This window comes from Pocillopora verrucosa, chromosome 13 (genome assembly GCF_036669915.1).
Source record: "Pocillopora verrucosa isolate sample1 chromosome 13, ASM3666991v2, whole genome shotgun sequence".
Lineage (NCBI taxonomy): Eukaryota > Metazoa > Cnidaria > Anthozoa > Scleractinia > Pocilloporidae > Pocillopora > Pocillopora verrucosa.
In genome coordinates this window covers 17335933-17358738 of record NC_089324.1, presented here as the reverse complement: position 1 = coordinate 17358738, position 22806 = coordinate 17335933, and the positions used below count along the sequence as shown (strand labels likewise).

General features: G+C 36.9%; 4 protein-coding genes across 5 annotated transcripts; 1 reads left to right on the top strand and 3 right to left on the bottom strand.

Annotated features, from left to right (window-relative positions):
- Positions 1-1621: 1621 nt before the first annotated feature.
- On the bottom strand, positions 1622-6267 carry LOC131797455 (vesicular inhibitory amino acid transporter-like). The gene is made up of 2 exons (XM_066160434.1): positions 6132-6267; positions 1622-3745 (listed from the first exon to the last, which is right to left on the bottom strand). The coding sequence occupies exon 2, from the start codon at positions 3715-3717 to the stop codon at positions 2401-2403; it is 1317 nt and encodes a 438-aa protein (XP_066016531.1). The 5' UTR covers positions 3718-3745; positions 6132-6267; the 3' UTR covers positions 1622-2400.
- Positions 6268-7582: 1315 nt separating this feature from the next.
- Positions 7583-11235, bottom strand: LOC131797469 (cyclic GMP-AMP synthase). 2 transcript variants are annotated; one of them, XM_059115093.2, is made up of 3 exons: positions 11163-11235; positions 9929-10004; positions 7583-9603 (listed from the first exon to the last, which is right to left on the bottom strand). In XM_059115093.2, the coding sequence occupies exons 2-3, from the start codon at positions 9958-9960 to the stop codon at positions 8448-8450; spliced, it is 1188 nt and encodes a 395-aa protein (XP_058971076.2). In that variant the 5' UTR covers positions 9961-10004; positions 11163-11235; the 3' UTR covers positions 7583-8447. The 2 variants fall into 2 exon arrangements, with proteins under 2 accessions (XP_058971076.2, XP_066016433.1); XM_066160336.1 differs by having other exon boundaries at positions 11124-11234.
- Positions 11236-12900: 1665 nt separating this feature from the next.
- On the bottom strand, positions 12901-14558 carry LOC131797471 (large ribosomal subunit protein uL10m-like). Its single transcript, XM_059115095.2, has 2 exons — positions 14405-14558; positions 12901-13940 (listed from the first exon to the last, which is right to left on the bottom strand). Exons 1-2 carry the CDS (start codon positions 14546-14548, stop codon positions 13428-13430), a joined length of 657 nt encoding a protein of 218 aa, XP_058971078.2. The 5' UTR covers positions 14549-14558; the 3' UTR covers positions 12901-13427.
- A 65-nt stretch (positions 14559-14623) lies between these two features.
- On the top strand, positions 14624-22090 carry LOC131797475 (hyccin). Its single transcript, XM_059115099.2, has 11 exons — positions 14624-14911; positions 15195-15299; positions 15401-15535; positions 15950-15994; positions 16176-16256; positions 16514-16641; positions 17120-17215; positions 18121-18279; positions 18754-18841; positions 18990-19146; positions 21409-22090. Exons 1-11 carry the CDS (start codon positions 14879-14881, stop codon positions 21780-21782), a joined length of 1401 nt encoding a protein of 466 aa, XP_058971082.2. The 5' UTR covers positions 14624-14878; the 3' UTR covers positions 21783-22090.
- Positions 22091-22806: the final 716 nt, after the last annotated feature.

The window sequence follows — 22806 nt, the reverse complement described above, 5'->3', positions numbered from 1 at the left end:
ACGGTGCCCACATAATTTATATTATAAACTCAGTTGATAAATAGAGACTGATATTATAAACTGCTTGTAATTTCTTAATTAACAAATAGAGAAGCCTTCACTGTGCTCTGTTCTGTTATAAAGCACGCAGGAAGCGGCTAGAGCACGAAAGAAGTGTAGGGAGAAACACGAGACGTAGTCGAGTGTTTCATCCCACTTCTTGAATAAACGACAGCCGAATTCACCGAAACGTGAAAATCGCTCGGGATTCGGCAAAACTCGGCTGCAGTGACTTTCCACTCAACGCATCGGAAAGGATATCAGAGCAAGCTCTTGTTTTTTCACTCGAAGGGCGGCCGATATAGTTTCTGAGACTTGCTTTACTGTGATGACCGGAGATCGCCATGATGAGCGAGCCGCGATGAACTTCAGCATGATCATATTCGCTCAGACACCGTCATGATTAGAATGAATTTTAACAGTTATGCCAATTTGGTTATATTTTTCATCATTTCTGTTTGTTTTGTTTTGTTTTTGAACACTGAACTTTAAATACTATATAAGTGTTCGCTGTGTTTGATTGTTATTTCTGTACGTAAGCTTGCAATCTAACTGAGCGCGAGTTAATCTTTAAAACTCGGAATGTCTATTTTGTTTTTCCTTTGAGGATTTTCGCATCTTCTCACGTTTTAATAACGTAAATTACGGCGCCTGGTATGTTTACAAACCTTCATTTGGTTCTTCTGTTGCTACTTGCCGGCTCGCTTCAGTTCCGAAACTTCACTTTCAATTATCGGAAAAAAGCTAAAAAGAAGTCCCGGAAAAGCTCGAACATAGTACAGTTTGGCAGCTGGTGTGACAGCTTTAGCTCAGCTCTATGCTCTATACTCTCATAGAACACGCTCTTTCAATTGCAACAAAACAGAGGAAATTGCTTCAATCCATTTTTATAGCAGTATCGCAAGCATATAAAAATCCTCTCTTTTTCTAACGGGAGGATTGACTTTCCGGTGATAAAGGTTCAAGAGACAGGAAAAGGAATTCTATTAAGTCATCATTCGCAAAATGATTCATCTCGTTAATTGAACATAAATTCATGCCGACTTGGACTCTCTTTGGTAACTAACCATTGTGTTACGGGTTATCAAGAGAAAATAATGAGTTTTATAGATGGCACAGTATTGGTAGGAAACTTTGTTATATTTTGTTCCTTTTACAGGTATGTTAGCATAATTCATAATGCACAATACAATCTAGACTACGAAGAGCCCCTGCTTTTCGGGGAAGTCCGTCGCGTGATTGATTAAAAAAAATTATTGAACAATTTTCGTAAACGGCCGTTTTTATGCTAGAGACGTTAAAGTTGTCTAAGACGTTAAAGTCGTCTCGAGACGAAGCAATTTCCATCTAAGATTCTTTTTGAGTTTTCAGTCCAGTTTCAGTGCCTATTTATTCAAAATGGCATGAGAAAAATCATGTGATTACCTGTAATTATAATATCGGGAACTGTGCTGTTTTTGTAAGTAATTATCAATTATGAAGAGAAATTCCATATCTGTGCGCTATCTCTATTTATTTCTCCACAATAATTACAGTTTTTCAAGCCCTTTTGCTTTCTACTTGTGAAAGAAAACACCTGACGATCAGATTCTAGACCTTTTGTAAAGAGAGAATCAAAGAACAATGGCAGTTTCTTATATGCCCTTCACACCCGCGACTCGCCCAAGCTTATGGAAATATACTACACTGGGCAGTGAAAAACTGATCATACTATTGTAGTGTTACTGTTCCAAAGCTCGGCAAAAAACGATATCCTTTTATAAAAATTTAACTTAGAGATAGATCAAACCGTGACCAACACACAAGCAATAAATTTAAGAGGAGTTTAATTTCTTGACGACACGATCGAAACCTTCTATTTACACGCCATTGCCAGTGGTTTCTGAGTAAAGTATTAAAAACATAGTACATCATGAACGGAACGACTAACTACAAGATTGGAAATAACAAGAAATGTGTATAACATAGGCAATACTAATAACATAAGGAACACGGGACACATGACGGTAGATCAATTTACGTGACGATTTTGGACTACGGCTGCCTAAGAACGTACTTGCAATTACCTTCTACTCGAGCTAACACCGTTATATTTGCATGATCCGTGCGAAAGTCAAACTTATATGGATAGCCGCGTGGACTAGGGTTAGGAGGGGGATTGGTTTCTATACAAACTATTGGATATCGCAGATCATATCTTCAATCTTAACCAGCTGCAAGCTCATTCGCTAACATTCAAATACCTGGGGAGTGAATCTACAGTGGAAAAAGTTACACTGCCATGTGGCAATGTAATACTCGAAAAAAGGAACGAAATTCAACTCTTTTCGTTTAGATAAATAAAGGAAAACACGATGAAGTCTAAAGCTGAAGGATTTTCTTTCCAGTGAAAATTAAACCTGTAAAACTCGCAAAAACTCCAACAAATATCACCAAAATATCAAAAGTGATCTGATATAGTTTTAAGTTGTCCTTTTGGATATTGAGGTGAAAAACTGCAGGAAAAATCAAAGCAACGCAGGAACCAGTTAAACTTCCGATGAATGACATAAAAAGCGCAAAATGTGGAATAGAAATTGCGGGTAGAAGTGTTAGAAAATTTGTCAACACTCGAATGCCGATGAACCAAACAATCTCGGGACATCTGAATGGAAGTGAATCGACTGAAAAAATTTCCTCGATTGTGTGAATTATGGTAATGACTCTGAAAGGATATGAAAAGAGAACGTTTAAAATCAAAAATCCGTTGACAAAGACTCGTAGAAATCCCATGGGAAGGCTATTCACAATCACATCTGGAATATCTGGGCTTAACGACAGGAAAGCACAAACTGAAAAAACGATCTTGAGGATTGCAACGAAGGTATAAGATAGCGCAAGTATATTGCGGAACTGTGATCTGTTTTGCAAGCTTTCCTCGACTCCTGGCAATACAGGATGACAAATGTAGCTGAAGATTATAATTGCTAATGAGACTGGCGCGTCATCGATATTCCAGACTAATGTAAGGCTAAAATTCCACTTAGAGCCATGTACTATGCCAAAAGCTAAGACAGCTATTACTGCTACTGATAAAGCTACAACACTCACTAAACTGAACCATGCAACCTGTGAAAGATTCTTTACGAAAATGGTCGGGAACCCAATTGTAGCTGCAATGACCATCCAAATTTTATCGGACACCGGTATCCCTGGAAATATACTGCTTGAGAGCGAGGCGCATAAGACAAGATACAAAGACGCCAGCATAAACAGTTCGATCAGCTGGACAGCGGCAACAGTAGCACCACCAAAGCGAGGCCAGCAGGCTTTACCGAGCTCTTTATAGTTGGACCTGACTCGAATTCTTTCGCCTTCGTTGTTGGTCTCATACAGGCACTCTATCAATATAGCTCCGGTGTAGTAGGTGATAAAGGGAACCATGACCAGAGCTGCTATCGTTACCAGGCCACTCTCAGCAATCACGTAAGGAAGAGCGAGGAGGCCGGTGCCCTCGATATCACTCATGAGGTTAGCAACCGCTTTCCATAAGCTCGACCTTTCTGCAGACTCTTCATTTTGATCGACCGCGTTTTCTTCTTGGATCAGGATTTTTTTTTCATGTTCTTTTCCTTCTCGTTCTTCCTCTCCTTCTTCAGTATGGTTTTTCAGCAAATGATAACTGGTAGTTTCAGACATTTTGCTGTGCAAAACAATCTTGTTATTTCTGAGAAAAATAAGTTACTCTGTTTGGATATGGAATGTAACAGCTGTTTATCAATAATAAAAGCGAATCAAATGTTCCAAATTCCCTTCCCCCCTCCCCAGATATCGAAGGAATTTTGTTCGCTAAACGAGAACCAGGAAAAGTCATTCAACACCGTGGAAAATGTTGTGGCTCACGTCTTCTCGTAATAAAGATCAATAATGGCGCACGAAGTTGACTACATACATAAGTGAAGGCCGAAAACGCTCACGGTACCGTTCAAAATTACTTGATGAAATACGATAACTATAATATTTGAAACTATTACCTTTTACGGTAAAATATCAATTCAGTATCTATTTTTGACAGGTAACAGTGGAAATTTACAAAATGAAAACGTTTACAATTTGACGTAATGAACAAAATTATGACCAAATTTAAACATGCGATCAGAATGGCAAGCAAGTCTTTTGAGGCACCCTATTTTTAACGCTAAAAGTGAACTTCCTCGGAACGATACGCGGCGAAATTTGTTCCATCCGTTCTTACATGGATGGGACCTATAATATCTTCAGATCACTTCAAACCTTGCAATATAATGAGTTACCTCTATATGGAGTTCTTGCAGCTGACATATGCTTAAGATATAAACTAAATACACAATGGTGTAGTTCCGAAAAAAGTCGTTTCGTTTCTAAAGGAAAAATCTACATATTTATGATATGTCATTTAAATTTCCTTCCGCTTGATAATAAGGTACTTTGGTGTAGAATTATATCAAAATTTTTTTCTTAAACACTCAGCTGTTTAGAAAAACGAAGCACGGTTTCTTTAGATGTGTTTTTATTCAACTAGAAGACTATTCTTCGTGTTCATGTTTATATTGCAATTCTTAAAATGTGTAGTATAATAACAAAACTAAGATACAAAGGGCCGTAAAAGATATATTGCAAGAGTGTTTTTTTTTTTTTTTTTATCCTGTATTTAGTGGGAAGGTGGAAGCTAATTCGGAAATCACTGCTGGGTTCAAGTGAAAACAATTAACGATTATTAACGTATTTTGGGTGATATTTGAGAAATTCGGATTCAGGAAAAGTTGGGATACTCGGATTGGTTGAAATTTTACAAAGAAGTAAATGTACATATGTTTAATTTTGTCATGGTGCAATAATTGTTTTCAAAATTATTTTAGATGAAGAGAAAATAATCAAACAGGTGAATTTTGAATATACTACAATGATTCTCTGCCGTACTTTATTGCGCATTTTGCTGGCGATTTTAATAAATTTATCTTTAAGGGGTATCGAATTGGACGAAGTGCTGCCAAAGAAAGAACTCACCACTGATCAGAATAAGATGAAGTCTTCTGTGAGTCGGTCACTGCAACTGGCTACTTAAACATTTGTGCAAACGAAGACAAACGAACGCCACTGGATACGATTTGAAGTCTTCTTATTGTGCTCGACGTAGGAGAACGCAAACTATTGATGTTGTAATTTCAGTTCCACGTGTATTCATGGTATCCCGCGGGTATCGATCTGAAGCCAAAGGCCGGAAACCAGCCCGTTCCAGCTTTTCGACGCCATCTTGGCCTGACTGACACACATGGCTTCGGTCTCATGCTGGTATCTATTCACCTCGATCTCATGATTTACTGAGCGTCGCTTACCATTGGGTCTCTGTGGCTCAGTGGTAGAGCATCGGAGCGTGGTTGGTCTGAAGTTTGATTCCTCACGGAGACTCAGAATTTTTCTTTGTCATACGTGATTTTTTACATCTTACTTATGATATTCATGTTGTGATTGAGTCAGTATCTCGGGGTAGACTCGTTTCAATTCAGTCTCTGTTGTATAGAATCTATTTTTCGGCACGCTGTTTTTTGATATTAAAATATTTTGTTAAATGTTAACATTTTCAAACCGTCAGTTTAGGCGAAAATTAATTGAAATAATCACATAGTTAATATATTCAGAAACCTAACAGTCCCAAAGATTCTTCGAGAAGCAGAACTGTCCTTGCAAGCCTTTAAAATGATGAGTTTTGAAAAATCCTCAAACTGTTTGGCAGCTGATCCTGGGCTGCTTTTTTTACAGTTGACTGTTAAATTTTAGGAAAAAGGTAAGTTCCCAAAGAAACAGAGGTGCTGCGTCAGTGGGAGTTGCCACATATCGTACACATCTCAACGCACAACACGCAATTTACTTAATACGCTCTAAAGAAGGGCTAACACTCGAAAAGTCAGCTTCAGAAACTCCTTATGGTGGCCAATATACTTTATCATCAGTTGTATCCTTGATAAAATTTAACCGAGAAAGAATAAAGATTGAAAATCAAAGCCGAAATATTTACAAAGGTATTAATTATAGCTGGCCAAGATGTTTTCCAGTCTGTAATATTCTGTACTCACCTGTATCCGCAAACTTCATGAAATCACGACTAAACAGCTGGGATTCAACTGGTATCGGTGTGGAGATGAATTAAATACAAACATGAAACAAGTTTCTTCTCAAGGCTGCTGTTTTGGTCCTGTAGGAATTTTCTCGACAAACATTGCATGCGTTTCACTTATGAAAAAATTGTCATGTATTCATACAAGACTATAAAAGGCTACACGGTCTGCTGATCCGCACTTTAGTAACACCATTATTTGCATGCTATCGCAAGTCAATCGCGATAAACAGGAAAATCAGTCTATCTATTTCTTCCATAATAAGCTTTAAAACATGAATAAGAAGTTGTGATTAGACCTTTGGTCACTTATCGGTCTTTCTCTGACACTGGAAGCGTGCTTTTCAGTCCTCTGATAATAATTGATAATTACTTACAAAAACAGCACAGTTACGATGTTACAAGTATAGGCAATCACATGATTTTGAGTGCAATTTGGAATAATAAGCACGAGTAAACTAATAATACTTACAGAATTGCACCAGCCCGCAGGGCAAGTACAATGTACAGTTTGTGGTCTTTGAAAAGATTTACAAGTGCTTATTTATTCCAAATTGTTCGAGAAAAATGATGTGATTACGCATTAATAATATCCATGAAAAAAATACGAGGTAGTTAATAATAATGCAGAAGGACAGCGCGGATCGCAAGTGACATTGTGCGTTCGGTCAAAACAACTGCGTACGATCAAAACAATAATATACAATGATATTTTCACATCTTTAAGGCGCAAGAAAGTTCAAACTGTGGCTAAACAGTTCAAGGAATTGTTCAGCCTGGTTTGTTACTTCTTTGCACTGAATTAACCCTCTTCTGCGTTGACCTACCAGAAAACTGCATTTATCTTAACCCATCGCAACTGAGTAATTTTTTCAAGTAAAAAAATTTCCAATTTCACACGTGTAAAACCCGACTGAGACCCTCTGCACGTGGTTGATCGTAACAATTGCGACAAAACAGAGGAAATTGCCTCAATCCATTTTTACAGCAGTATCGCAAGCATATAAAAATCCTCTCTTTTTCAAACGGGAGGATTGACTTTCTGATGATAAAGGTTCAAGAGACAGGAAAGGGAATTCTATTAAGTCATCATTCGCAAAATGATTCATCTCGTTAATTTAACATAAATTCATGCCGACTTGGACTCTCTTTGGTAACTAACCATTGTGTTATAGGTTATCAAGAGAAAATAATGAGTTTTATAGATGGCACAGTATTGGTGGGAAACTTAGTTATATTTTGTTCCTTTTACACGTATGTTAGCATAATTCATAATGCACAATATAGTCTAGACTACGAAGAGCCCCTGCTTTTCGGGGAAATCCGTCGCGCGATTGATTAAAAAAATTAATTGAAAAATTTTCGTAAACTTTGCCCTGTTTACTAGGGATAGAACTCTAACGAACTAGACTCAATCAAACTATTTTATTCCACTCTCGTATTCGCTTATTTACAACGGGTGTGTAAAAAGCTACTCTGCAAAATTTGTAAGAAATCACTCTCTTAGACGATATTCTCTACATTGTAATTGGTTGTTGCCAAGAACTGATTTAAAAGGTCATTCAAGGTTGCGTTGATCATGTAAACCGACAATGTCCCAAAATCACTTAAGGCGCTGCTTCTAGCTCTTGACATGATGTTCACACTCATCATCTGACATGTGTCACGCACGAATCACAAAGTCTCTGACAAAATATCTTAGCGCGCCGCGCGGAACTCTTTGAGGGTTCTGGGCGGCCCTCTAACATCCATATTTGCGCATTGATTTATTTTTGACTGGTGCGTCGGAATTCTGCGAAAAGGAGGAATTGCACGTCGTCTAAATAGAGTCTTGCTTCTAGAAAATGTATCAAGAAGCATAAAGAAGCCAAAAATGTCATGAAAACAGTGAATCTATGTGTTACAGTCAAGAGAATGTATTCTTTTGGTTACAGCGTGAATAAAATAATCCTTTGCCTCGTATAGATTTCTAAAACGGATGGTAATTGCAATTGATTATTTGCAAAGACCGTTGAAGTAATTATCTGGTGCTCCAAGTGATACATTACGAAGACTAATACAAAACTACTTACTTTTCCGGGAAATCACTTTCTTTACAGCAATTTTCACTGATTTAGATCAAGTGGTGAACAAAATTGTAGGAGTTTGTGAAACAAAAGTGCCTTGTCACTTGTTAATTGTTTGTGCGTATTCAAAAAGTGTTCATTCTTCAGTAATTATTTACATAGATAAAATTCTGAAATATTGACAGATTTCATTAATCGTGCCCAGCAGTCTATCCCGAAATTGCATAGAACAACTGTTTTTCATCTGTGAGTAACTGCTGCAGTCTTGCCCCGATGCTGTTACGTGACGAGACACTGAGCACTTTCATCAGATTAACGCGGGGAACGAAGTAATGCGGCAAATCTTTTTTCGTGATACACTCCCGAATGTACCTCAACATGCCCAGGAATCTCTCCCCAAGCTGATCTGAGCGCCAGTCTTGATCAAGACTATGATAGTGTAGAAAGGCTGTTTTTAGCAGGTGGAAATGAAAAGGGCGCAGCTTTCTGTCGGAATTGAAAAGGAATTTGAGAATTTTTAGACATTCCGTACGACAAGTACTTCCGGAACGGTCTAAACTGGACAGCAACTCTCTTTCACGCAGCGAAAATGATTTCCGCCACAAAATCGCACGCTCTGTATTATTTTCCAACTCGAATCTTGTGTATTCTTGAAAAGCGCACGGCACGAAATATCGCGACTTTCCGGCGTCATCCTCGATCTTTACACAAGGCACCAACTGCGCGGTTACAGAGCCTCCTCTATTAGTATCCCGGATAATCATCTCAACCGCTGTTCCATGCTTGTGAGTCCGCACTCTCGTTCCATCGGAGAATCTTTTTGAGCTTTCAGTCCATGTCTGGGCGACTTTGTCAAGTAAGTTTCGCATCTTATCAGGGCGCAGATAATCAAAGTTGTCTGTAAACTTGAGAAGTTTCGTATTAGCTTGTTCAGTGTTCAATTTTAGTTTGGTATACAGTCCTGGAACAACTTCTTCGACTGAAACATCTTCGGAACCCGTCGTCAAGACAACCATAACTTCAAACTCATTGTTCTTCTTAGTTTCCAGTCTCTCATACATAGAGCCAGTGTACTCCATGTTACGAACAACCCCAGTCTCCCGCTTGCAAAACTCGAGCAGTTTCTGGGTATGGCTGTAGACAAGTTGTTTAGCCCACTGTGTGTCACAGGCTGGTAAGCGGACTGTTTCTTTATGGTACTTCCGCAGGTTTCTCAGTAACTCCTTAGGTCTTATGGGGTTGGATCTTAGTTCTGGTACCGACGCCGCAGTGTATAACATGTCGGTAGACGCAAACTGCGGAGAACTGGTACTTGGTGTTCCGGCGGACGAGATGTCGTCAAATGATTTCGGCTCTTGTTCTTCTCTGCAATTATTCATATTTCATTGCAATTGGCGAAAACAGTCTTTTTTATTCATAAATATGATAATTTTCCATCCAACAAGCGATTGCAAAGATACTGTCCGGTCTCACTTCCGTGCCCCCCTTTTCCCTAGGCTCCCCCCCCATTCTTCCAAGGGCGCCCCCCCCTTTTTTTTCCTCATCTACTAACTTGCCTTCTCTTCCTTCTCTCCTAATGAATTGTATATTTTAAATTCGCCTATCAGATCGAAGGAGTATCAACACTTGAAAACCTTTAAAGATCACGATATATCTTCATGTATTCATATTATTACTCAGCGACTTGTACCTTAATTTCATCGTTGATTCTTGGCCCCCCATGTTCTGTTGCTCAAGGATATTGTGCCGTCCAAAATTTTCTTTCGCTGTAGGTATTAAAAGATAAGAATGTCCATCGAGTTTGTTTAATTTTAAGGGGCATTTAGTTGCAACCAACAAAAGAGTATTAAGTCGAGGTGATATCAATTGTTGAACTTTGATGACGCACCACGAAAATAGGGCAAACTCAGTTATCGGTGGGCTTTTGTTGACTCTCCTTCCTTCAGACTAGCCTTGTGGAACATATTTTACTTGATCGCTCTTGCCCCTCGCATTTTAAACTTCGATAAAATATTCATTTCTTGTCTATGCCTTGAGGCTAGAGTAACTTAAAAATAAAGAATCAGTCTAGTAATTCAAATCACTGAGTAAGGAAATTAAAGTTGAAAAGCCAATTCCATAAAACAATTTCGATGGCACTAAATGACGGAAACATTATGCTTTGAAGGAATCAACAATTTCGTGATTTATGTACAACCAGTCTATATAATAATTACATCTGTAATTTACATTCCGCACTCAAGTCCGTCTGCATATTCTAAATGCAAATCGCCAAATAATGAAGTCTCTAGCAGCCCTAATTCTCTCAATCTTCAGGAAACATCGTCTAATCGTCAAGTTGGGAAGATTTCCGTAGCACCCCAGACTATTCTCAAACAATACCGTAGTCTCAAACACAATCGATTGTTTCGCCATTGTGTTCTTTATCCAAGAACTGTATGCATAATGAACTACTGGGCTCTGCGAAAATTTTGCCGTCAAATTTTGGATAAAACTTAAAAATAAGAAATTTTCGATTAATTGAGAGATAAAACAATTTGCCGGCCTTAGTATTGTTTGTACCTTGGGTGCCTGTAAATATGTGAACCATGAGTAATTTCAATTGTCTTTGGTTTTCTGTAATGTAATCGACGCAGCGACTCAAAATGTTTCATTTTAAGTCATATGTTAAAATACTACTGAACCGATATTTTCATCAACAAACTTAATCAAAACACCTGTTCCGCTAAGCACAATTTTTTCTTAGTTTCGCCGGCAGCCTAAGCTAATCGAGTCCTTCGCAATTACTTTGCGATCGAGCACATCGATCGAGATACGGAGAGAAAATTGAATAGGTGATGAGGTTACGCTCTAAATAGTACATAGACCTACATCATTAAACAGACCTTGGTATAAATAAAGAATCAAGGAGAAAGCATCCTCACCTTGTCAAATATTAACTTGTGGACTCCTCATGAAGTCTCGTAATTTTGATGTTTACAAATGTGTCAATTACGGCTATCCCATAACCCTGTGTGTGCGTTGACGCTCTAAGCTTGGCTCCTAAGCATATCGAGTATTGTATTGAAGATTTGAGGAAGGTTGGAATTTTCCCTAAATTTTGACGATCTATTGAGACATGCCCTCTGCAAGAAATGTCCGGAAAGATCCTTGGGAGCGATTTGAGGCCTGGAGATACCATCCGTCCATAAACAAGCACGCAAACATTCGCAAGTTTCTCCCTGGATTTTGGTGGGGTGTGGGAGCGTTTGTGATCGCCATCGGAATTGAGAAGTTACTTGAAAAACCTGATGATCACGGGGGACATCATTAACCAGAATGGATTATTTACCGCCTGAAAATACATTTTCGTAACTCTGAGGGAATAAACTATTTTTATGGATGCATTGAGACACACTTTTGTACAAAGGAACTTGGGAAAGTGACAGCAATATTTGTAATTGTTTGATTTCAAACCAGTGGAAGAATTCTCTGTGATTTTAATGGCAAGTTGGATCGTGAACTTTTTCTGTTAATTACTCCTGCTGTTTGTAACGCTTCTACTTGATGCTTGCCGGTCTGTTGTGCGTGACATGAAAAAGTATTAAGATGTAAATTGCCTTTAAAATAATCTGAGGTGTTCGTCAGCTGATTTGCATTGTATGAAAATGATCTCTGATTTCAATGTAATTATTTTTTCAAGCCGTGTTCGGAACAGAAATAAACAGAAATTGGATTGTGTGCATCCAGAACACTGAATGCAGCTCGAATTTATGGTCATTGTTGTTGTTGGACCATTAAGTTAGGGAATTTTCATTGTATTGCCTTTGTTAAGTTGCTCCCAGAAGTCATGCTCTTCATTGTGGCACATTGTTCATTCCTTGTCAGTTCTTGTAGGGATATAAAGGGCATAATAATACTAGTAAATCACATGTGAAGATCTCTTGATTTCCTTTGCAGTGATGAAAAATCATTGTTTAATGGAATAATAATACTCCTGAAATTTTACAACAGATGTCTGTAAAAATTTAACCCTTTACCTCCCATTTGTGACCAAGATAAAATTTTTTTCCCTAAAATATGAATTCACGAGCAAGAAGACAGGTGATCAGTCTACTTGGCAACTGTTCTTAGGCTGATCATGCAACACCCCTGTTCGAAAACTTGAGAATAAAGAAAAATATCAATTGAGGGGGGTTATTAGTTGATCCAATACCAAATTCTCCAAACTGACATCATAAGAATTAACATAAGTAGGCCACTGTAAAAAGTTTCAAAGCTGATGTTTTGAGAGTTGGCCCTTTGTCTGAGCAAATGACTAAGGGCTAATGCCAGAAATGTTAGCTTTTAAACTCTTTACAGTGGCCAATTTACATTATTAACTTGTTGATAACACGTAATTACTCTGTTACACTCTCCCACCAATGCAGCACCACAGTTTCCTTAGAAACTTAACCCTTTAACATCAAAAGAATTGTCAGAGAATGAGGAGAATTAGAGATGAGATCTTTAGAATTAAAGGGCTAGTGGATTAAGATGAAAACTTCTTTTAAGGTTACTGTTTCACCATTTGAAGGCTGTGTATGCATATGAGAATGATCAGTTCATTTCACAAAGGGTGTTATTTGTCACTGTTCAGGGCACTAATTTATCAAATTTGTATAGAATTACTGGAATACCACGTGAGTAAATAATGAATTTTATTTTCAGTTATTATGAGTCTTACATATTGTAGCTGCATGCAGATACTTAAAACCAATATCCTTCATTCTGTTTTCTTCAAGCACTCCATACTGGCAAGACTGGAGAGCAAAAGAGAAAAGTTCACTACCAGTATTTTGAGAGGTCTTGACTTTGTCTTGGTTTTCATATTGGTCTTTGAGATGCATGTATATGCATGCTTTGTTTTCATACTCCTGTCCAGTCAAATCAAATTTATGGAAAAGGCAAGATAATTCAGTATGTACCAAAAATCATCATCATACTGGAAACAGTTAAGAACAAACATAATGATTTTGGTTCAGTTTTTCTCAATTTTCCTGCCTCTCTTTACAATAACTCAGTCGGGTGACATTATTGACAAACAAATATCAGGCTTGTAGTACAGTTATGAAAACCTACTCTGAGAAACAGCCAGTGAACTGAAAGATACCAAGAACATTCACTGCAAGTTAAATTTACACAGCTAAAGGTGGGGGGGGGGGGGGATTTCAGCTCTTCACTTCATCCTTGTCAACATATTGCGTCAAATTTGCAATAAGGTTCATCTGGTTCTGTTCAAGGAGTGTTGTGAGTCTTCTTGAATGTTCTGTCACCATCTGCAATAACTGGCCATATTGTTCAGTTAAGGGTGGTAACTTAGCATAATCCACAACGCCTTTCCTTGAAAGAAGCTTCTCATCAACTTTACCACCCAATATCCCCATTTTTGGCTGTTTCTTGAGTTCTGTGAGTAATGTCTTCACTTTGGCTTCTCTGGAATAAGTGACAACTGTTGCTGCCAGAAACAGAGGGAGTATCTCCCTGTATTTGGTATTTTCCAATGCCTTGCATGTAATTTTGTTAGGGAACATCTTCACCCCAATTTCATCCTTGCGGAGGGTGTATCGTAAATCTTCCCATTCAGCTGTATTCATGTCACTGAACTGGCAAACAATCACCATGTTATTTGTTTCAAACACATGTCTGATTTCATCTGCTTTCATGAGTTTTCTGATGTTTGGCTGTGAACAAAACATAACAACATTTGTATTTTGCCTGTACATGTATATATTCTCATTGTCAGTACCAAAGAAATTGCATTGAAAAGAGTATGGAGAATCTGGATACTGATCACAAGGTGTAAAGAGCATTGATGGTTAAGCTGAGCTTAATATTAGCCAAGATCCACCCTCTTCAATTATTTTAACTCTTTATCAACAAGAATTAATAAACTTGAGTACAGTGTTATATGGATATAGGGAATTCACAGATTTCGAATCCTTTAAAGGACGTCGAACAAAAAAATGATAATGGGGATTTTTGATGGCTGATTTAATGGAAAAAAAAGAAAAAGGCTTGGTAACAGTCCTCTTAGATAAAAAGTAGCTTTATCAATGAGTATCTAGGAACACATTACTCAAGGCCAAGAGACATTCTAACACATGTGATGTAGAGAACCATATTGAAACATTATATTTTGACACACCTTGACTTTATATAACTTATTTCTCCCAGATTTGCAACGTAAAGCCATATTGGAGTGGTTGCGAATGAATTTCAACTTTGTAATCGAATCCAAGAAGGGCAAAAGAACAGAATTAGTTCTGTTTCCGAGCATTGCGGCCGCCATGTTGAACTGTTCTTTCCGGTCGCGAGAGAATGGGAAAGATTCTACTGCCCAGTGCTTCTCTGTTGTGCTGCTTTCTACAAATGGCGGCGTTGAGTTGTGGTTAGGCCCTTACTTTCAGGAATTTCCTTATCGTCATTTAAGACGATCTGCAAGAATTTAACTTGATTATATGGAAAATATTCATATGATGTGTCAGGTGTATTTTATTCGTCGTTCTGAGCTGAAAACCAAGATTGGGGAAAGCTTTCCTGTTCAAGTCTCTAAGCAAACAGTAAATTTGTAACCTGCTGCAGACAACAGTTGTCCTTCAGAACAGAGTAATCTTCTTTAATGGATCTGGAGTCGATTAAAGAAGTTTTAGATGTGAGTACATATTAATATTTACCGTAATATACTAAGACTTATGAGAATAGCAACTTGAGTGATATGGTCTCCGAGTTCAAGGTCTCTTCAAAGATTCCTTTTCAAGGAAGACACTAAAATGGCTGATTGCTTGTTCCGTTTTTTGAAATAGTTATCGTTTTATTGGATATTCATGAAATTGTGTCAGCTCCTGCACGGTGGTTATTGTTCTAAAATTATTTATATATTTTTTGTTAAACAGCTGTTACTACGACAACTCATGTATATATCTGTTTTGCTTCAGTCTTTCTCCAAATCAGAATCGCCAAAAAGATTTCAACAGTTGAAGAGTAATAAAGACTTTGTGAATGGAATATTTCAGAGCTTACCCAACCAGTATACACATGAGGTGAGTGGAGACTGGAAAGGAGTAAAAGGGCAGTGTCACTTTCCTTGCATATTACACTTCTACTCTCGGGCTGATAATCACAAAATAATTTTTTTTTCCAGCTGACAGATTCAGTTTATAAAGGTCTATTCGAGTTGTATAATCAAAGGGGAAAAACTGGAAAACTGTTTGTTCTTCAGTTTGTTCCTGTGTTGATTTGGAATTATCTATCTGCCACAACAAGAAGAGATCATCAGGTGCAGTACAATAATTTACATGAGGGTTTGAATACATTTATTCAATAAATGGTTTATGATAGTAACTCTCTTGTTAGATCAGGTGCATGTGTTTATACCCTGAACTATTAGATCATGAGAATATATTTTTTTAGTAAAAGGCCCCCTTTGTACCTGTTACCTCTTAGAGGTTACCAGCTTCTGATTTCTCCCCACAGCATCACCACTGAATCAAACAATGAGGTTACAAGAATATAAGAAATGATCATTAACTAAAGAAACTCTTGATTGTTAATCAAATTCACTTACTGCTGAGAAAAAGCTTATTGATGAAAGTGTGTAAATCAGTTTGTTAGGATTGAACAATATGCTTAGTTCATGGTAGCAGCAAGTTATTTGAAAATAGTAATTGTTCTTGTTTGTGTTTCATCTTAGGCCTATGGCAGTCTAGAAGTTCTGCTGTTGGCTATCTATAATGATGTAAGTACAATGAAAATGCTATTGATTTTCCTTCATCAGCTGATGATACTAGTTTATTAAAATCAGAAATAAACACTTAAAAAAAAACTTTAAAACTTGTTGTCTATCTATTATTTTTTAGCAAAATTATAACTATTTTATACATCTAATGGTCCTTTCCCCTGAATTATGACAACTACAGGAAGTTGTGAATGATAATGGAGAGCAGAATGTTAAGAAGTTCAGACTGCCATCACTTTCGAGGCCTTCAATTTACCATGAGGTACAGTTTGATCAGAAGTTGTTATCTCATTACCTTTCTGCTTGAAAGTGTATTGATGTTGTAGGGAGAAATAAGTTATTGGTCTCTTTTGGGAGTGAAAGGATTAAATAGATACTTGACTTAATTTTGATTTTGACTTTGATACATCTTAAGAACACTGAATTACAAGTTGAAACTTATATTAACAGTTTCATACTTTAATGGTAAGACTTAACTTAAGTGCCTCAGTTGTTCACTTATTCAAGTTTTTTTTCAAGCCCCAGCAGAGTTTTACAACATCTTCAATACTGACTGAAACAGCTCTGAGCCGACATGAACAGAGTGAGACAATTGTGATGTTACCAGGTCCAGGAAAACCTCAAAACAAAATCACTGCTACACATAGGTTAGTGTTATGATTGTTTTTATTGTTGTTTTTATTTTTCTCTGGGAAAAATCTTATGACAAAGGTAGAGTCTGACATGGTTTACATGTAAAGACAGTATGCTCATTCAAATTTAATATTTTGTAGTCTGCAATGGGCATTAATCCTTTACACTTAGACATCAGTATGCATATTCTCCATACTGCTCTCTAAAGAGATCCTATGGTGCTGACAAGGAGAATTTCTTTAACAATCAAGAGCTTCTTAAGTTAGTGATCATTTCCTTTATTCTCATGACATGAATATGTGATCCAGGAGTGATATTGCTAGGAGGGTTAAAGAGGCACACAGCAGATTGCTGTTCAAGTATTTTCAATCGCTGCAGTATACTCATTACCAATGCCATGAAAAGATGTGGCAACAATGTGCGGCTGGATTGCCCTTCATTATAAGTGCTAGTTATCTTTTGTACATCTCTAATGAATTCCTACCTTTTCAGGCTTTCTATATTGAGTGTGATTCTTCATCAGTATAACGCAAACATCGTCTACTTGTCAGATGCCTCTCATTGCAACTTTTGTATCATGGCATTGAGGTACATTGTTTCCTTTGTTTTAAAAATTGATTTGTCTGGAAGTAAGGTTACTTGGAGAAGAATGATTTTAACTATCTTCAACCCTGTCTTAAATTTGAAAATATGTTAAGAAAACAATAAGGTGTGAACCTTTTACCTTTTGCAGACATTTTTGCTTGAATTAGTCAACCATGGAGTGTAGTATCTACTAGATAATATATTATGAGCTGGACTATGCACACATTTGATTGGTTCCAAGAGGAGCACAAATGTATTGTTGATGTCACCATTAAAATTTGTTTGCTTTTTATAATTGTATAAGGCAAATAGATTCCATGTTGCTGTGGGTCTGTACAGTAATAGATTGCAGGAGAGGTCAAAATGTGGGAAGAACATCAATGACACACTGAGCTGTGCTTCTTCTGCCACTTTGTTGTTCTTGCCAAATTTTGACGTCATCTGTGATCTAGTATTGAATAGATGCAGGGCCACGTGGAATCTCTTTGTTAATAAACTTTTTATTATTATAATTGTTTTTTAATTTTTATTTTTAAATTTATTTAATTACAAAAGAAAAAACAAAACAAAACAAAACAGAAAAAAAAAAGAAGAGACACCAGTTTTAAAATATAAGCTGTTTAACTGGTGATACCACTGTGTATAGTGTTGGTATTGGGATGTAAATAGAGTGAGTGTTTTTAATGTAAGCAACAGAAATGTATTAACTTAGTGAAGAATCACTGTAATTAGCACAACTATTGTTAAATTAAATACACTTGGTGTGTTACTAATTTTAGCAAAAGGAAAGGTTTTGAGAACATCTATAATGTTACCAGACCTGTGCTTTAATTTGATTCTACTTTTAATAAAAGTCAAATTTTTCAAAGAGTTGACATTTATTTTTTCATTTACTATATGTTATCAAGGCTGGCTAAATGTGGCTTTTACAAACTCTGTCAGCGTGGGAAGGAGGAATTGGCGTCAGAGTTCTCAAATGAAGAATTAACAACACTGGTGAACCATCCTAGGATATCACTTAGCACAGAGCTAATTCAAGAGATGATTTATGGGGTTTATTTCCTGATGTAAGTTATGTGACTAGCATTCAATATCTCCTGACAATATCACTCCTGAACCACACATTAAGGTCATGAGAGTAAAGGAAATTATCACCAACTAAAGAAGCTCTTGATTGTTAAACAAATTCTCCTAATTAGCACCTTGGGAAATGTATAGAGAACAGTATGGAGAATATGCATACTGATGCTAGGGTGTATAAATATAATTATGTCAAAATGTACATGAAGAACTGTATTTTTAAATGGTGGTGCTATGGTTAATTCCAGCATTAAGGTAAAGGGAAATAATAATAAAAAAACTGATTTTTAAAAATAAATTTAAACCTTGCAAGAATTTGAATCCCTACACTTATATAATTTTATCATGCTATGCATAGGCAATTAATACCTTGTACTCTTTTGGGCTGTCAAAGATCTGGAAATGCTTATGTGTGAACATTTCTCAATGCATATCAATAGTTTTAATGATGTAATGTACAGGTACAATGGCCAAAGAACTCTGGCCACCAAAGCTCTTGAAGATCTTCACTGGCGTGCTGCTCACAGCTTGTTTGCCCCAGCTCATATGGTAAGGATTTTTTATATCTGGAATTTCTGCAATTTTGTGCATGCATTATACTCTGACCTTTTTTGTACCTGAAAATTCATTAATCTTCATCAACCCTTACATCAAATAAGTATTTTCTCTCTCTGTTTTTGTATTTACTTGTTTTTAGCTCACTAATGCCATCAAACATTCATTGGAACAAACAGGAGGCCTTCCCAGTGATGGTCCCCTAGGGTTGGAGATGTACCTGACAGACACACAGGACACCCAAGCTATCAGTAGTAAGACTGTACCATCAGTCAGTAGCTCTATAATGGAGGCACCAGGTATATATTGCTCTGATGGGGAATCTTATGAGTCTTGTCTGGAAACTATTGGTGGTGATGAGGGTGATAACATAAGTGATGTGTATACTGATACTGTTGATTCAGTTGATAATTCCAGTGTCAAGTATCTTAACACTTGGCTTTGATTAAGTGGTTATTTAGCCTAGTACAAATAGTTTAAATAGGCCATTCTTTTCCTTTAAAATGAAATATGTTCTCGTGAAACACAGTCTAAGTGTTAAATTGCCAAGGCGATGTATATTTTTTTGGTACCTATATCTGATGATACAGTTTTGAGGTATTTGTGTTTCAATTCAAGGTTGAAACTTAACGATAAAATAAAAATATTTATTTTGATTAAGTGCACAAGTCAATGGTAACTGCTTCAAATAAATCTGATAAACTGCAATTCAGTGATAATAATATTTAATAATTTAAACAAGTTAGCATTTATATGTGATTTTTGCAAATAAAATGTGTTTGTAATGCAGTGTGAGAATGGTAGGGGCAAATATATATTTATAAATAAATATAAAGTACAATGAAAAATTAGTTTATTTTTGTGGTATCTAGTGAGGTTGAACTCTGGTATCCATGCAATTTAGATTTTAAATGCTTTGAGCAATAATGATTAAGCTTTATAGAAAGCTGCTGAAAATAGGTGCTATTAGTTTCTTAATATCATCATATGTAGATACATGCGGTGAAGGGTAAATGTTATAGAATCTGGCATTAATTTTAATTTACTTTGTATTTGTTTAAATCTAATGGTGTCTTATTACACAAATGCTGCAATCTGATTGGTTATGCTTCTCCCTACCTATTCCTTGATAGACAGCAAGTAAAGCAAGTAGTCTTACAAAACAAAATAAAAACAGGAGCTTGCCTTGTTGCAAAATTTTCAACTACTAGTAGATTTATACCAAAAACAAAAAAATTATGCCCCCTTGGTTTCTATGCATGACAGTTGATTTAGAGGTTGCTGTTATTGACTATGTCATGACAGAAATCTTGGATTTAAGTCAGTATCTGACCAACTGCTCACCTACCCCTCCCCTAAGTCAGCATTAACCCTAACTTGTTATCAATTGACTGTTTTTTTTGGGTTAGGGGAGGGGTAGGTTCGCAGTGACTCAGACACTATCAGTGATCTTACATCTCAAGCTTGTAATCTAATTGTTAATTATGAAAAAGCCAAGATAAATGTCATTCTAATAAACTGTTAATTGTAGCTATTGCCTCTCTTCTCAGGGTGAATGAAACCTAGACTTAAAATCGCTGTCAATGTGAGTTGTCTTTAGAATGTGTCAATGCTTTGTGTAAAGCGTCCTGTTATTCTCTGTTATGCAAATAAATTAATGAAATATGCAACCTGTCTGTATTGAATCAATGTTACATGTCAGAGTAATATTTATCTGATAAAATAAATGCAAAGAGTGAAAGGCTTTAAGCTGGCTTTATTATATTAAGCGCTGAAAGTTGTGCCTCAGAAAGCTTAAAGGAACAAAACTCGATAAAGAAGCCTACCCTAGGAATTAAGCTTGTGTAGACTACGTGCAACGTAGGAGGTAGGAAGTGTAGTTTTCTCCGCCAATCCGAGGTAAGGCGCTCATTTTAAACCAATCAGGTGCAAGTTAATAAGCAAAGTTAATGGTGGCAACTAGTGTAGTCATAAGAAGTGATATGGTTAGCGGTCGCTGGATTTGTACTTTCATCCATTTCCTTGTTCTTTCAAAATTTCCCCTTGCAATAGAAAGTGTTACTCAGAATGAAAACATGTCTGAAATTTGAAAGGTAATTGGAAAGTTCCTGAAGAATGTAAGTTGAATTCTCGAAAATTCATAACCCCAACGTTCACTGTGGTCTTCAGAATTAGCTTGTCAAGAGTAGTTTTAAATCTTTAAATGACCAAAGCTTTAATCTCTTCAATAATTAATAAGTTAAAAGTGGAAACCTTTCCTTCCTGAACTTGACCTGTGAATGATTGGTGAGCTTTGCAATTTTTTTGCTATTAGGTTCTCCTGAGGGCCTAGGCATTTGAACAGGAATGGGCCGGATCGAACCTTTTCTCACGAAAAGTTACTCTTTATCTTGAAAAAGACAGACTGCCAGCACTCTAGTTTTCAACGCCTTACAATTTACTTACTATTTGGCTTATATCTATAGTGCCCCAAACAGAAGTGGCTATGTGTTACTCGGGGTAAGATTTAAAACTGTCCATCTTTTGTTAAATCAGTTATCTCTACTGTTTCTTTGTTTTAGTGATTGGAAATATTTTGGCTCTGTCAACTAGTGGATTGAGCGTAACAAAGTGCGATGGTGCTGTAGTTCTGAAAGGAAACGAAGGAGTTGACGCCGAAGGAAATGATTCAAGTAAAGGGGGTTCTTCCTCAGACCAGTCTGCATCGCAGACGACAAAGTCACATAAGAAAGCCCACAGTCTTGGCTACTTGAAACTCCCGGGATTCAAGTCTACAAAAGAACATATTGAACTTCAACAAATAGACGGAACGAGTTTTTCCGAATCACTACGAGCCGTATCGTCGGAAATCAATGTTCCTTCGGAAAAACCCGATGGTGCCGAAGTCTTGGCGACTAGCCCTAGCGAATCGAATATTTTCGACCACCAATTTTGATGTTCGGATAAACCGATTTGTCGTTGTCCTTGTTTTTAAGAAGATTCTTTCTTTGTAAAATTAAATAAATTCAGTCGACTACCCATTGATATAGAACGCAAATGGGGTTGGGAGAGCTAAAGAGGTTTAGAATTTTATTGACTCTACGACATTTTCAGTCGTCGAATAAGCTTTTGACACACCACTATAAAACGTAGAATGTTTTCAGTTAAATGAGCCATAAATTTGTAAACTAAAGGGGTGTACACATTGACTGTTATGAAAAAATATTTTGAATATTTCAGAATAAAAAAAAATTGAAACATTGAGTATTGACGAGCCCCTCTCGCCGACGATGCCAAGGAGAACGTCGATCAAACAATATTCGAACTTAACTTCCATTAAAAATTTCGCAAACGACGCGATATTTACCATCTCCAATGGCGCCAGAAATGTTAGGCTATTCAGAATTTGATTTTGCAAGTGTTTGACCGGTGAACGGTATCGAAATGTACAAAGTTTCTAAACGCACGTGCTAACAAGTTCCTCTGCTCATTAACCCATTACACCCTAGTATCAGTATGCATATTCTCCATACTGTTTATCATACATTTCTTAAGGTGCTGATAAGGAGAATTTGTTTAACAATCAAGCGCTTCTTTAGTTGGTGACCATTTCCTATATTCTGGCGACCATAACGAGTGTTGCAGAAGAGATATTGTATGGAAAAATTAGATGTTACACACTCTTAGGGGTGAAAGGATCAAATCTTTTGTCTCGCCTAGTCCACATTTCCTTCACAAACCTAGTTTGCCTTTTGAATCTCTGTTGATCTGGGTTGGAAAGTACGACGGAACAGAAACGAGGAAATAGGGAAATAAAAGAAAACTTTGACGAGAAGAACAATAGCAGTGCATTTGCATCATAAACCGTAAACAATTCTTTGCCTTACTTTGCAAAACAACAAAGTGAATTGGCAACTTTTTTTTTTTCAGTTACGAGAACATGAATCCCGATGGCAAGTTTTTAACATTTCTCATGAGAA

What these genes read in the sequence shown, in the direction of transcription:
- LOC131797475 (XM_059115099.2), top strand. Translation starts at nt 14,879, where the DNA reads ATGGATCTGGAGTCGATTAAAGAAGTTTTAGAT. An exon ending in CCAACCAGTATACACATGAG is followed by an intron (nt 15,300 to 15,400) that starts GTGAGTGGAGAC and finishes TTTTTTTTCCAG; the next exon opens with CTGACAGATTCAGTTTATAA. An exon ending in AAAATCACTGCTACACATAG is followed by an intron (nt 16,642 to 17,119) that starts GTTAGTGTTATG and finishes CTACCTTTTCAG; the next exon opens with GCTTTCTATATTGAGTGTGA.
- LOC131797469 (XM_059115093.2), bottom strand. Translation starts at nt 9,960, where the DNA reads ATGGGGGGCCAAGAATCAACGATGAAATTAAG. An exon ending in GAATCAACGATGAAATTAAG is followed by an intron (nt 9,604 to 9,928) that starts GTACAAGTCGCT and finishes GAATAATTGCAG; the next exon opens with AGAAGAACAAGAGCCGAAAT.
- LOC131797471 (XM_059115095.2), bottom strand. Translation starts at nt 14,548, where the DNA reads ATGGCGGCCGCAATGCTCGGAAACAGAACTAATTCTGTTCTTTTGCCC. An exon ending in ATAAGTTATATAAAGTCAAG is followed by an intron (nt 13,941 to 14,404) that starts GTGTGTCAAAAT and finishes TTTTGTTCACAG; the next exon opens with CCAAACATCAGAAAACTCAT.
- LOC131797455 (XM_066160434.1), bottom strand. Translation starts at nt 3,717, where the DNA reads ATGTCTGAAACTACCAGTTATCATTTGCTGAAAAACCATACTGAAGAA.